This window comes from Falco naumanni, chromosome 6, assembly GCF_017639655.2.
Source record: "Falco naumanni isolate bFalNau1 chromosome 6, bFalNau1.pat, whole genome shotgun sequence".
In the NCBI taxonomy this organism is placed as follows: Eukaryota; Metazoa; Chordata; class Aves; order Falconiformes; family Falconidae; genus Falco; species Falco naumanni.
This window is the reverse complement of record NC_054059.1, coordinates 53,926,908-53,941,734: the sequence shown is the minus strand read 5'-3', so window position 1 is coordinate 53,941,734 and position 14,827 is coordinate 53,926,908. Positions and strand designations below refer to the sequence as shown.

At 45.2% G+C, this 14,827-nt stretch overlaps 1 protein-coding gene across 2 annotated transcripts in view; it reads right to left on the bottom strand.

The window, feature by feature from the left end:
* Positions 1–3,392, bottom strand: part of SLC2A12 (solute carrier family 2 member 12) — a 31,890-nt gene extending 28,498 nt beyond the window's left edge. The window contains exon 1 of one of the 2 annotated variants that reach the window (XM_040599335.1): positions 3,059–3,392. In XM_040599335.1, the coding sequence (XP_040455269.1) occupies positions 3,059–3,191 (133 nt within the window). In that variant the 5' untranslated portion in view covers positions 3,192–3,392. The remainder of the gene's footprint in view (positions 1–3,058) is intronic. The other variant, XM_040599334.1, reaches the window with a different exon arrangement.
* Positions 3,393–14,827: the final 11,435 nt, after the last annotated feature.

Genomic DNA, 14,827 nt, shown 5'->3' with positions numbered 1-14,827 from the left:
GAGTGTGTGGCTGTTATGTGACAAGTGATTGGAAAGTCTATTCTCTAGTTTCCCCACGTAAACAAAATGCTTTCTCACAACTGTTACTCAGGTCAAAAGCAGCACTACTTGGCAAACAAACTTATCTTTAAGAACATTTGCTGGAAATGTTTATGCTTCGTTACTGAAAAGGAGACCAGGCACAGTGGTAGTATAGCACAGTGTACTGCTGCTGAGACTGGATGGGGCCAAGTAGTAAGGGAGTGGCCCTTTACTATTTTCAAGCACATATTTGGGAAAAATGGTTCTTCCAAAGGCAAAATATTTGGTCTGTGCATGTATTTTATGGGCATTACAGAGAAACGATCTGTGCCAGGAAAGATCTGCAAGCAGGCTCAGCTGAGAAAAACACCATGTTTCCCCCACTTCATGTGCAGGAGAGCTACAAGGGAAGGCGCCTGGGAGCCCTTTCCAGCTCATCTTGGCAGCACCACTCTCCACATTAGTTCAGACACTGAGATTTCTGTGATGTAGTTTTTCTTTCCTTTCTCCTATGAGAACATGCATGTGCATACAGGAAACTAGTGGGATGGGTGATTACTTTATGTGACCTGTGCAAATACATGTCTTGATAGGAGGGGACTCGACAGTCTCTTCCAGCATTGACTTGGGTTTAATCTGGGCCGAGAAATGTCTCATTTTGGGAGGGAAGAAAAGTATTTTCCTGGAAGGTCAAATAGATATGTTCTTTAAATCCTTGGGGATTCTTTGTTCTATTTAGACATTTGGCAAGTGGAATCAAGCTCTGGTTCCTATTGGTTAATAAGCACAGCTTAGAAAATCACAATGAATTGAGTGCATTGCATAGGCATGAACCCACAGCATGGAATCTCCTTTTTTCAATTGAACAAGGTATCTATCCATGATAAATTTTAAAACTCCAGCATCTGTATCTGAAAATTTTAAGATATCTTTAACAACATATTTCTTCTCTAAGTGCTGTCTGACATACAAGAAGTTGGCCTTTACAGGGAAACAGCATTTACAATTCCCCAAATTGTCTTTAGAGGAGCATTTTGCTAAACTGTATAGCATGTGGATCACATGGGTTTGTACAATAAATATTTAATGGCATATTTTGGGAATTGCTGCATAATTAAGTCATGGGTTTGCTTCTCATAAAAGGTGATTATTTCATTTTCATGCCATCATGATCTCTGCTGCACTGTCACAGTTACTTTCTTTGTCTCATCCAGTTGTCTGGTATAAAGAGGTATGTGTTACCCTGTTGATCTATTCTAACGCCTAATGTTTCTTTAGATCCAGTAGCTGCTCAATAGGTGCATTTCTCCTATTAGCTAGGATACATCTGATCTAACTGTCCATCTAGAGGTCTGGCATGGGATCCAAAACAGTTACTCAACAAGACCCTACGGGATGAAACAAATGGTGTCTTTGGGCAAAGTTATGTTGCAAGCAGAGCTGGAAAATATTAAATTTACCCAAAAATAGTGTCAGGGCCATGTGGGATCATGACCATTTGACAAATGTGACTCCTCCCACCCAAGTGTGAAAAGCAAAACCAAAACAAGTATTTTTTAAATTGAACTAAAACAGAAGGCAAAAGGAAGCTAATATATTGTGCATTTTCACACATCTGAATGCCTGCAATGGTGGGAAGCATTGCATACTTTGTACAGCATAAGCCTGACAAATGTGTTCTGTGAGTAATATTCAGTTTTCATGAAAAAAAGCCCCTTGGTGCTGATGGAAAGATGGGGAGTGTAGGTCCTGGACAGACCCACCCTGGACATCTCTCCAACTCTCTTAGCGCTCTGCCATGTGTTTTCATTATGTCAGGAGGCAGCCTGCCCTTTCAATACACTAAATGGCATTTGGGTTTTGTTTTGTTATTTGCCAGTAAGAATCAACAAGTTCTTTTAATTCCTAGATAGGTAGTTATAAATTCCTCAGGTTACTGCTTTAATTTCTGAGAGTGAGGCCAAGTGTGTAATATGCAAGTACTCTTCTAACCGTAGCCCTTGTGCTGCAGTAACTTTTGTTGTCTGTTTACAGTAGCTGCTGTGCTTCCCTTTGATAATGCTATCCTGTAACCATCTGCATTGCTCCCCCCATACCCTAAGGTAATGTTAAATATGTCTGTACAACAACTGGCTTTTTGTTCTTGATTAACCTCTGCTTCCAGATATCAGTAAATGTTGCTGCAGTAATCACTATTACACCCCTACAAAGCATTTGCACCTGTGGTAACTGAACATTCGTGGGTTAGTCAGTTCACTGATTTTTAAATGAACAAAACCTGCTTGGGACATAGTAATTTCTGGCTTACAGCCATGCTTTCCTGTTTGGGTACAGCTGTCTTGTGGGTGAGAAATGTCATGATTGTGGGTCGTTTTCCCCTTGATGTTATCATCAATGAAAGAGGCTCAAGATGCAAAATCGTGCTATAACCTAGAAAAACTGGCTGGGTAGGACAGCAAAGGCGAAGAGCTACAAAGTTCAGCTTCAGTACTCAAAAATCTTTTTCAAAAGAAATTATGCAGTTGATTTTTCAGGGAATCAGCACAAAAACCTGGTTTCCTCCTGCAATGCTAGGGGAAAAACGGCAAAGGAGATTCCCTGTTCCCCTACCCTGTACTTTGGCCCTGCGTGAGTAGGTGCAATGCTTGCCTGGCCTCCCTCCACTTCAGTGAAAAAGGCTGAATTGCTCCCAAGCATGCAAGGACCGGAGCACTGTTGTTATCCTAGATGGCAGTGGATTCTCCGATTTTTCAGGTGACTGATCTTCCTAAAGGACAAGGATATACACAACAGACAGCACATGCATGAACAGTAGGACTGAGGCCTTTTGGGAAAAGTATCACATAAACCTTCATTCAAAATTCAAGCTGGCATTTCCCTTCCTTACTCGCATTTTCCCCTCTCACGCTTTTAGGAATCAAGACGGTGTGCCCTGAGAGCCCCTTGGCTTTGCAGGGCTGTTTTCCCCCAGCCCTGAGTATTAGCTACGCGGCCACTGCTGCTGGCTGCAGCTGGCATTCAGCTCCTGCCGCGTTACCTGCTGCAGCTGGGAGCTGGCGGAGGTGGTGGCGGCTGCTGCGGCGGCTGTCCTGGCTGCTCTTCTCATCCTCCCCTGCTCTCATCGTCCGGCTCTGCTGGCCGAGGTCCTCTGTGCTCTGGCCAGGTACCATTGCCACCCCCTTTGCACCTTGGGGCAGGAGCACTTCACAGGGCAGCGGTCCTTCCCTGGCCAGCGAGGAAAGCACAGGTTATTTTCTTCATGGCAACAAGTTGCTGAAGCTGGCTGAAACCAAATGCAGACCACAAAGTGGTTTGTGAACAACTTTGTTGCTATTTCAGAAGGCTTTGCCCTTTGCAGTGACACAGGCTGTTGCTATTCTTGGGAGCCTATTGCAGGCGAGGGGAGGGCCGTCTGTCGGAAGTATTGCTTTTGCTTTTTAACAAATAGTTGGAGACATCAGACGTCCACGCACAGCTCGATGCACATTCCTTACCCATTAGCTTAAAGGGTCTCTCTCTCTTTCCCCCTTTAACTTTCCTCTTTAACTCCTCTCTCTGGTGTTCACAAGCACAGGTTTTTAACTGAGAAGGCACACAGAAGGGGAGGATTTGAAGTGTTTGCTGTGTCAGCTGAAGTTAGGGCACTGACACACACACGGCATTGCTTCATTCTTGTAAATTGTGAGCAAGTTGTGGTGAGAAACAGCAGAGAGGAAAAAAAGCCATGGCAGCCCATCACAGTCTGTGACACTAGTGTCAGGAATTTTCACGGCATAGATGAACATATTTTACCAGCAAATTAAAGGCAAGCCACCCTCTCTCCATGACAATTATTTGTGGGAAAACTGAGACTGTCTGAGCTATATTGAGTCAAAAGCTTAACTTTGAGAGTTGCTAGGAGTCACTGCATCCCTACTAGCTTTCGTGGAAGCAGTGGCTATAGGCTGGACTGCAGTGGTGGGGAAAGCTACCATGGGTGAAGGCAACCTGCCTACTGGGGCTGCCTGCCACATCCTGGTCCTGGTCCTGGTCCTAGTGCAGGAGCCTCTGAGCACTCTCAGCAGACCCACGGGCCTCAGTGAGGCAAGTTGTCCAAGCTATCCCCAGTGGGAATTGCTGTTGTATAATCTGGCAATGTTGCAGGCTTCTTGTTTGTGCTCTTTTTCATTACTTGCTGTTTTATCTTGGTTGTTTTTGTTTTAATACACTAATGCCTGCAGATAGTATGGGAGCGAAGGCAGAGGTGGAAAGTTGGTAGCTTCTGCAGTATTCCCAGGAAGAATTCCTAAACATTTTTCCTTAAGTAGACTGGGCATGATACACCCTTTACTGGTGTTTGCTTAAGAAGAAACATTTGACAAACGACAGTGTAACTGACCTGGCTGACGGCTGCCTTCACTGTCAGCTTCAGATGCTGGAGCACCAGGGATGCCGTGGGGGCACAAGTTCCAGTGGGGAGTTTGGTTTTGGCAGTGCCTTTGGCGTGGAGTTAAACGAGTCAGGCTAGCTCTACTCGCATGTGTAACATACTTTCTATGTGAAATGTCCACCTGTCAGGCGGTACAGGATGCTCTAAAGGCTGTTAACAAATTCTTGTGGCATCCAGACGGGTGTTGTTTCCTCATCGGGTATGTGCAAAAAATGATGTCAACTTATAAAGAAATTATTCAGATGTTTTGTGAAAAAATGAGTGGCTGCTTAGGCTGGGGAAGGAAAAGAAATTTTTTCAAAGATTAAACTCAGCTGCTGCAAGATTCCTCTGATACAATGTAGTGTGTAACTGACCTCCTCTAACAGCCCACACCTCAGATAACCCACAGCTCTGCCCAAGTGCCTGCTCTCTGGAAATGCAGCTAACTCCATAGCTACACGCTTGTTCCCACTTCCCAAATGCCCTTCTATGTAATGGTCCTGGAGAAGTCAGTGAACTACTGAGACGCCCACAGCAGCTTGCTGGGGAGCAAAGCCAAAGCCGTGCTCCCAGACACGTGGCCCTGGGGGATGCTCCGGGGTTCACTCCTCCTGCCAAGAGCTGCTGCCTGGGAGATGCTGACCCCGAGGCAGTGACCCACTGCCTGCTAAGGAGCTGAGAGAAAAAGAGAGTTCAGTTCAGGCTTTAGCTGAATGTCAGGTTCATCTTCACAGAGAGTGGATGAGAGGTCCTCCAGGCACTCGGTGAGGTCTGGCAGAAGGAGGGTATGTTTGTAAGGGGGAATGCCTGGTAAGAAGTGAGGCATCCTGAACAGCCTGCACTGACGATGGACTTCCCCCATCCCATGCTCTCTTTGCACTGAGGCTATTCAGTTATTCTCAACTGTTAGGTTTGTACATGTGGAGTTGCATAAGGTTCCATGTGGAAAATCTGTCTCATCCTTAGGTAATCAGATATGCAAGAATTGAAAACTTGATTTTACTATTAGCTTTTGCCACCCAGCTGACAGGAGGCCGCTTTGCTGAAATAGGGACCACTGTGTAAAATTATTGAGACAAGCTTGAAGTGCAGCATTGGTGGGACTGGAAGTATCTGTCACTCCTCCTTGCATTTGTGAAAAACGTTTACAGCTTTTATTTGTCCCCTCATTCCCCCAGTTCCACCCAAAACTGATTTTGTAAATCTTTTCAAAGACAGCCTGGGTAGGCGCCTCCGCTCTTGTCATACTTGCAGAGTGTCCTTCTTCAGCTGTGACCTGATTCGGACTCATCAGCTACAGGGTATAATTTTGATGGAAGTAAGTGATGCAATGCAACTGCAGCCCTTTCTGTTCAAAAAAACCCTAAACTAAATGTAGTCCTCCAACTAAATATACTGATTATGTATACTATATATATATATGTATACAATAAATATATGATTATGTATAGCTGCTGGCATCTATATGCTTTGGGAGAACTTAAAAGCTTGTCAGGAATGGCACCTTCCCTTGAACAAGCAGTATGCTATGCCCAGGAGTGAGTAATAAAAAGAAAAGGCTGCTTTTCATCAAGTTCCCAAATCCTGTGATTTTAAGTGATGAATTTTAAGTGAATGCAACAGTGTATTTAATTCCTTTTCTTTTAATAGGAAAAAAAGATATTTCAGACAAAGAGTAGGATTTCTTTTAACTGTGTTTAAACCTGGCATTCAGTGCTACCTATGTTCCCTTCAGAAGCCAGAGCCTAGACTGATTTTTAAATGTTTACCTACTTGTTTACTTAGAAATCCAGCAGACTAACCTTATAAAAATAAAGGCCAAATAACTCATTTTTCTCCCTAGTTCTGCCTTTATTTCACAGTATCTCTGCCAGCTGAAACAGAACAGTGGTTTAACTTTGCCCCCTGTGGTAACCTCAGGAGGTACCTGGCTTTCATGGATAGTAAAGCAACCAGTACACAGCATAAACCATAATGGCCAGACAAAAGATGAAGGAAGACATCGTCATTCGGGAACTTGTGTTTGGGCTGCCCAGAGGTCAGTGCAGTCTTGTCGTGCTGTGCTGCAGGTGCTGCAGAGGTACCAGGGGGCTTCCTGGGCTTTGACCTGCTCCCTGAGTTACATCCTATGCCAAACACACCGTATCAGGGCAATAAGGTCTTAGGGAAAAACATTCCCACTAAGTGGAAATGTGCCATATTTTATCCTGAGATCTGCTGCTTGGCCTGGCATTGGTTTGAGGGGTGTTTTGCAGCGTCATCAGTGGCCAGGTGATAGTGAAAAGCCACAGCTCAGCAGGTGCAAGAATCTGTTTCCACAATTGTGGCTGAAAAACTGAGGCATTGGTGTTATTGGTGTTAACTGGCATTAACTGGCATCCCAGAACAGGAAGGAACTGGAAAAAAGCTGGTTCCAGCCAGTGAAAGCAAACAGAGAGAGGGAAAGCAAACAGCCTGTGCTGTTTCTGCTGCCAAGGCAATCGTAAAGGGATCTTGTGAAACGCAGCAACTGTGAAAACCTTTACCTGTGGCTGGTGGCCACAGGGTCCTGGTCCCACAGCCCTGTACCCTCTCTGTTTTCCAGCAGAAATAAACAGGCAGGTAAACAAGCAAAACTCCAGTACAACAGACATGAGCAGAATAAGGAGAAAGAAAAGGGAGTGTACTTCACTGCTTTTCAGTCCTCTGTTCTTTTCCTCTTGCTGCCCTGCCGATGTATGCTGTTGAAAGAGCCTCTTGGCTCATGCTGGGCCTGAGAGAGAGAAGCATCAACGAGAGCAGGGGCACAGGGGCTGCTGGAGTTTGCAAGGTGGGAAAGGCTTGCACCCGCTCTGCCCCTCTCACTGCTGCCTGGGAAGGGAGTCAGTCCTGCTGAGCCCCGGGCTGCAGGGGGAGGCGGGGGGTGGGTGGGGGGGTGGGGGTGGGAAATGGTCCAGAAGGCAAAAAGTCCCAAATGCCGCGATAGGCAAATAGCTTCATGACGTTCCAAAGGGTATGAGCCCAAGCTCCACAACTGTGCCATGTGAGGCTGGGCAGGTCATGCACTTCAGGAGAAAGAACAGTGGAAAAGATAAAAAAGCCAAAAGCAGGAGAGGGTCAGGAGACAAGGCAGGGCTATGAGTGTAACACCGTCGTGGGATTCTCCTGTCAGTTTTGTCCACATGCAGTTGGCAAGAAATAATATTTTCTGATATTTTCTCAATTTCTTGCTTTCAAAATTGACCAAAGAGTTTATAATTAAAGGCATGATTAGGCTAGAAAAAGAAGGTAAGATATTCAATGAAGTTGCTGAATAATCTGCCTGGAAAACGTGAGGCTGAGGTGGGCATTCCTTCTAAAATCTCTTTGTTTCCAGTGATCTAATAACCCACATTTGAGCCTGTGGAGAGACAGGAAAGTTGGCATTAAGCCAACAGGAATTAATTAAGAGCTGAAGGGCTTTCTCAATAAGTTTTCTTAGGCCATTTTTATCAGAGTTGGAGTAAAGAAGGTCTTATCTCCCTGTAGATTTTATGACTCTCAAAAGAAGATAGTGGAAATCTTGCAATTAATTTTTTAAAATATGGAAATAAAGCTTTTCAGCAAAACTATGGAGAGGATTTTCTTGATGTGTCAGCTGAAGTTATGTTTCTGGCATCTATGATCCCCAAGATTTGCTCTCAGAACTAGTAGTTCACCATTTGCAGAAGAGGCTCATAAAATAGCCAGCCTGGGACGTGAGGGAGGCTGGGAGGACAAGAGAAGGAAAGAGACATGGAGAGAAAAGAAAAAAATGGAGCAGGTGGTGGTTTAACCTTGGCTGGACACCAGGTGCCCACTACGGCCACTCTGTCACTCCCCTCCTCAGCTGGACAAGGGAGAGAAAATATAATGAAAAGCTTGTGGGCCAAGATAAGGGCAGGGAGATCACTCAGCAGTTACCGTCATGGGCAAAACACGCTCAACTTGGGGAAATTAATTTAATTTATTACTATTCAAATCAGGGTGGGATGATGAGAAATAAAACCCAAATACTAAAAAACACCTTTCCTCTCACTCCTCCTTTCTTCCTGGGCTTAACTTTACTCTTGATTTCTCTCCCTCCTCCCCCCAAGATGTGCAGGGGGACGGGGAATGGGGATTGTGGTCAGTTCATCATACGTTGCCTGTGTTGCTCCTTCCTCCTCAGGGGGAGGACTCACTCCTCACCTTCTTCACCTGCTCCAGCATGGAGTCCCTCTCACAGGAGACAGTGCTCCATGAACTTCTCCAAGGTGAGTCCTTCCCACAGGCTGCAGTTCTTCACACACTGCTCCAGTGTGGGTCCCTTCCACAGGGTCATAGGTCCTGCCAGCAAACCTGATCCAGTGTGGGCTTCCCACGGGTCACAGCCTCCTTTGGGCATCCCCCTGCTCAGGTGTGGGCTCCTCCACAGGCTGCAGGTGGCTATCTGTTCCACCATCAACCTCCATGGGCCGAGGGGGACAGCCTGCCTCACCATGGCCTTCACCACAGGCTGCAGGGGCATCTCTGCTCCAGTGCCTGGAGCTCCTCCTGTGCCTCCTTCACTGACCTGGGTGTCTGCAGAGCTGTTCTTCTCACACAGTTTCACTCCTCTCTTCCGCTGCAATTTGTGCCCAAGTATATTTTTTTTTCCTTCTTAAATACATTATCCCAGAGTTGCTACCACCATCACTGATGGCCTTGGCCTTGACCAGCTGTGGGCCTGTCTTAGAGCTGGCTGGCATCAGCTTCATCGGACATAGGAGAAGCTTCTAGCAGCTTCTCATGGAAGCCACCCCTGTAGCCCTCCCCACTACCAAAACCTTGACATGCAAACCCTCTGCAGAGCAAAAACCCCAAGAAAAATGTACCATTTATTCCAGAAAAAAGTACCAATCTAAAAAAGCACAAGTAGCCTTTCCCATTAGTGTTGATGCATTGACACCCACACTCAAGGGGGGAAACGTGCCAAAATTCCAGTCACAGAGCAATGAAAACTAGATGAAAAAGACAGAACTATCTCAAGGAAGTGAAATGATCCATCCTTGAGGAACTATGAATATAGAGAAGATAATTGTTATTATTGTTGTGCAGCAAATGAATTGTAATTTAACAGTCAGCTTTGCAAAGATGCTTTTTATAAATGCAAGATAAATTTCATAAGCGCAATATTTAGGCTATGCCATTTGTGTAATTTTGCAAATGAATAAACTCTAAATACATCAATAAATGGATAATACTAAGTGAATAAATAATACGGTCTGATGTCCTATAGCAATGTCTTGACAGAACTGAGAACACAAGTTTCCTCATTTTGAGTCCTGTGGTTTCTTACTAAGTCATTCTCTTTCTGTTTTGTTCTTAGTTTTTGAGAGGCACTGATTTATACCAATGTATTTCATCTGACTTTAAAAAACTCTTTTCTTAGAAAAGTTCTTGACCCCTTCTGACAGAACAAATAATAGACACAGTCCAGAGCTCATTGCACTTCGCAACTCCCTCCAGGGTCTGAAAAACACCTGCTGACTCACTGCACAACCATTTATTCCTGCTGCTCTTCTGTTAGCATCTTCTTTAAAAGTACTCTAGGGTCAGCAACATTAATGTTTTGGCAAAAACTTAAAATCAAACTGAAGGTAAGAATTGGAGGGTGGAAAGTACAATACAAAAAGAATTGAGCTGTGAAAACAAAATAAAAACTCAATTTTACTTCAGGTATCTACTTTCGTGTCAGTGTAGCCTTTCCATCAAAGAAAAGGAAAGGTCTTCTACTCTTTGGGTAACCTGAAGGGCCACTTGTAATAGTTACTCAATAATCTGTCTGTGGTTTGCCATCACACACCGTTCTTTCCTGTTTGTTTCAGATATTTCATGTGTACCTTTTTAAAATAAACCATAGAAACAGCAGCCCCATACATTTTAAAATTGTCCGTCTGAAATAAAATCGGGAGCCAGTGATAAATGAGAGCCACAAAGTTTAGTAAAAATGCCTGTACAAATTTTACTCAGTTCATTATCTTGTGGGAAATAGCAAACTAGTTTCAAAAACTGAAGGTTTTTATGGGATTGATTTCTTTCTTACCTGCCTTTGATATAACTTTCTGGATCAGTGGAGAAAACCCAGTATGAACCAGTAAGAGGGTATCAAAACTACATTTCAAATGTCTTTATTAACACCCAGTACACTGCTTTGTGTGATTGGAGTAATTTCAACCAGCTACTTCACTGGCACAGGCTGAACTCGAGAAAGCATCTCAGGAGGATGGAGGGAGGGAACTGTTAGCGCATGGCCCTGATTTCTCACTTTGCTTCCACCATAAGTGTGCTGTCACCTATATGGTGCAGCGCCTGCCAGTGCACAGTGCCAGGGCAAGGGCTGGGCCTGGAGCAGCCAGTTAGTAATGTCACCCGCTGCCTGAGATCAGACAGTTTTTAGGAATTTCCAAACAAGGTGCCAAAAATGGAAGCCCTTTAGAGCACTGCGCAGTGGAAAAGGTTTTGCTCTTTTGTCGTGTGATGAATTGTTAAAAATGTGTAGGCTGAAATTCCTTTTGCCTGTTCCAATTAAGAAAATGGATGTACATTGCTAATAAAAATGTGAGCTGCTGAAGTGGTTTGGGTTTTTTTTTGTTGTTGCTGGGAAACATTTTCTCCCACAAGGAATATGTCAGTCACACAGGAAATGCAGTCATTCTCATGGTTTTAATTATTTCCACTGAGAAAGTGTTTTGTTTTCTCCTGAAAATTGTGTTGTTGCAAAAATAAACAACTAAATGTCATTAATGCTGTGCTTCAAATTCTTGCTGTTTTTTGACCACAGCTGGCAGCCTGAAAGCAGTTTTACATGCATTCATTAATACCAAATGTCTGGGTAAAGCTTTCCAAAGTCCATCAAAATTTTCAGATCACTGCAGGCAAGCAGCAAATGAAACCAGCCTCCAATGTGCAGGTCATTTTGTGTTCACCCAGTAGGTGTGAAAAGATAAGCAGTGTACAATTCTGCAATGCAAATGAAAACTTTAAGACATCCATTCTCAGAATTGTTACCTGGGTTCACTAACAGTCAGCAAAGACAGTCTTCAATGGACGACGTATGTCCAGAGGTGTCCAGGGGAAATTTGGTTTGACACCATCATTCCCCTTCACAGCAGGAGACACTGAAAGCTCAGCGGGTGGAGTGACAGGTCTGGTATCACTCAGGACAACACAGGAGAGGCTGTTTGGAAGAAACAAAAGATTTCTGCCCCAGAATCCTTCCCTGCCTCTGTACTTACCAAAATCCCATCTTTTGAAATACAAGCAGGGGAAATACTACACTGGCAGTGCATTGACAGGGAGGTGGCAGCAAGGTTTCCTTCCCCCACCACACCAGCCCTGCAGGGCAGGTGGGCACTTTGCTGGCAGAGAGGGGCCGGAGAGGAAACTGTTCATTTGCTTTCCACTTAAAAAACCAAAAGACATTTTCTCCCAGTCGCTATGAGGAGGGAGTGAAGGCCATTTGGCCACCAGCTTTCCAGCCCCTTGCACCATCCGATACATCTCCTGAAGGAGATCCACAGGCTGTGCCTGTGTGGGCAGTAGCCACTTTGCTATCAAACACAGACTGGTTGGGTGTGCACATGTGGAACATTCAGGACCTCCTTGTGGAGGAAACCCTCAGTGAGGTCACGGCCTCAGAGGCAATCCCTGACGAACACCCTCCAAAAACACTTGGTGCTGGTTGCAGCCCCCTGCAGTTCAGGGGCTGGCATTTGCTCTTCAGTTGTTTGCGGTTTTATTTGCTTTTTTAAAAGCCCAAGGTACATATCACCTCTGGCAGAGCTGATTTAGTGATCTCCAGGGTAGAAGCAAACCCTCTCCTGTAATTTTCTGTTTAGTGTACCAGCACGATTTTTACAAAGGACTTCCCCGAGCTGCTGAGGACTGCAGCCTGGGGGCTGGCACCGCCTCCCTCCCCTCTGCTGGCACAGGCAGACACAGCCTTGCGAGAAGGCAGCTGCCCCCCATCACCAAGATCCCTGTCATCCCAGCACAGCTGCTTGGCTGACTTCTGTGAAACAAGAGACCTTAGCATCAGGACTTGGACTTCTCCAAAGATTACAGAAGTCCTGGTGCACACATTTGGCTTCTCCATGGTGTAGACTGCCAGCCTATGAGCAACCCCATTCAGCACACACTCTCCTCTCCCCATTCTCATTCAGATTCAGACTCCATGCTGCTCAGTTTGGCTTAGACCTCTCCATTTCAGACTAATCACTGAAGGATTAGTTGTTTAAGTTCACACTGATGAAAGAGGCATCGGCAGAGGCCAAGGGGCTGTCAGCGGTACAGCACATGCTATGTGGGAGACACACCGTGCCCTGAAAAGCAACCGCACTGCCTCTGAGCAGAAATGCCCCCGAGGAAGGGGGTGTCTGAGATTGGGTTCACAGCAAGCAAGGTGCACACAGTGCTTTAGCCTTCCAATACAGCTTCTACCTTCAGCAAGTCTTGTCAAAGCAGCGTGGACAAAGCACAGTTTTGTAGTTAGCTGTTGTAAAGTTTAGCTCTTGGTAAGGACTTTTCTACTGTGGACATAGTGCACAAGAAAGTTTTGTGTGTGTGTAGAGTCACAGGTAGGAGTTACTGACTCAGCTGAAGGTTATTTTCATACCACAAAAAGTAATCAGAAACTCCAGAGTAGCACTAGGGCAGCTGCTTAGTTGCAGCTACTTTTATGAGAGCAAGGGAACTTGCTAGTTTCTTCCTGGCTCCTTTGTGAAAGTAAAAGACCCATTTTCCTTCTCCAGGATCATCACAGAAAGGTCACACCAATCTCACCAACTTTCGGGGAAGCTGGTGAGGAGTTCTGGCACTGCCTTCAACTTCTACCCCTCCAGACAGGGAACATTTCCCTTATGCTCCACCTTCTCCACATCTTACCCTCTCCTAGGCAGTGATCAATACACACTCCACCACCTAAAGAAAAGCCACTTCTTCCCCATCTGTGTTCTCTTGAATTGCACCTTGACTTTTTGCAATGGGTCTGCCCTCTCCTGAAGGACAGCTCTGAAATTTCAGTTGTACTCAGTGAACATCTTCAAAAGCCCCATCGCATACCCACTCATACTTTCTTACTTCCAGTTCTCTGACCATGACTTCTCCTCTCCCTGAGCCCACCCAAGGGGGCAGAGCAGCTTCAGCAGTGAGGAGGGAAACACAGACCTTCTGCTCCCTTCTGAAGAAAGTTGCAGTCTGCTGCAAGACATCTGACTTTGAAACTGCTCTCCCTGTAGTTTTGAGGGTTTTGTGACTAACAACATATTTAAACATATATATCCATATTTATCATTGTAGGGTTTGACTCCCTTGCCAATTCTAAAAGCAAATACACTTGAGCCAGCTCTCAAACTCTTGGACACATGCCACTGAAATCAGAGGCAACAGGTTAAAGTGCCTAATTCCTGGAGTCTTATGGTTATCATGTCTACACATCCCACCCTCTCAGTTGTAAAAACTTAAAAGCCTGGGTTAGTTGAGCTTCATTCATAGAAATTCAAGAATGACAATATGAATATAAATAACTCAGCATCTTTTATTTTTAAAAAAACATGTTTTCTAAGCCAGTCTTTTGATTTTGATTTTCTGAAAGGCATATGAAGTGTTTAACATTTCATCTTCAGCTTGAATGTACATGACGTTAAAATTGCAGAGGAGGAGCAATTTTATGGGTAGAGGAAATTTAATCCTTCAGGATTGTGACTGCAGGATGGCTAGAACAGTCCAGCCCTTGCACCATTGACATGGATGGGGCAGCAGTGGGCACATACCCTAGGGACCGTGCTCGCATGTGCATCACCTTTGCAACACCCCCCTGAAAGTTGGGGTTTCAGTTTGCCAGTGAGAAGGGAGGGCCTGAGCACAGCCTGAAACCACTTCATTCACCTGAAATCCTCCCTCCAAGTGACACCCATGCCAGTAGCAAGCTAGAGCAGTGAGGGCTGGGGGGGGACAGCTGCAATGGTGTTCCACTGAGCTGATATCCTGCTTATGTCTGTTTGGAGGTGTTGAGGCCTCAGGGCAAGAGCAGAGTCACCTTCATCAAAGTTTCAGCCTCTTCTTTGTTAGATTCTGCATCCTCCCAGGTAATAGGTGGCATGGAACAAATGGAATTTGGAGGGAGCTTCTTGGAGTAAAAGCGAAGCAGCTACACTGCACTGCGTTGTTCTGCACAGTCATTGCAGGGGGCCAGGCTTACACCCAGGGTATGGGTTCTTCAGCCTGCTGGAGCTGCACAGGCTGCCATTGCAACAGTACAGCAGTGATTTACTCTCAGATTTGGCATGGCTGCTTTCAGAGACTTCCTGCATCATTCCATCCCTCCAGCTTAGTTTCCAAGTGACTGGTGGATCAAACTGAGGTTTCATTGCTGTA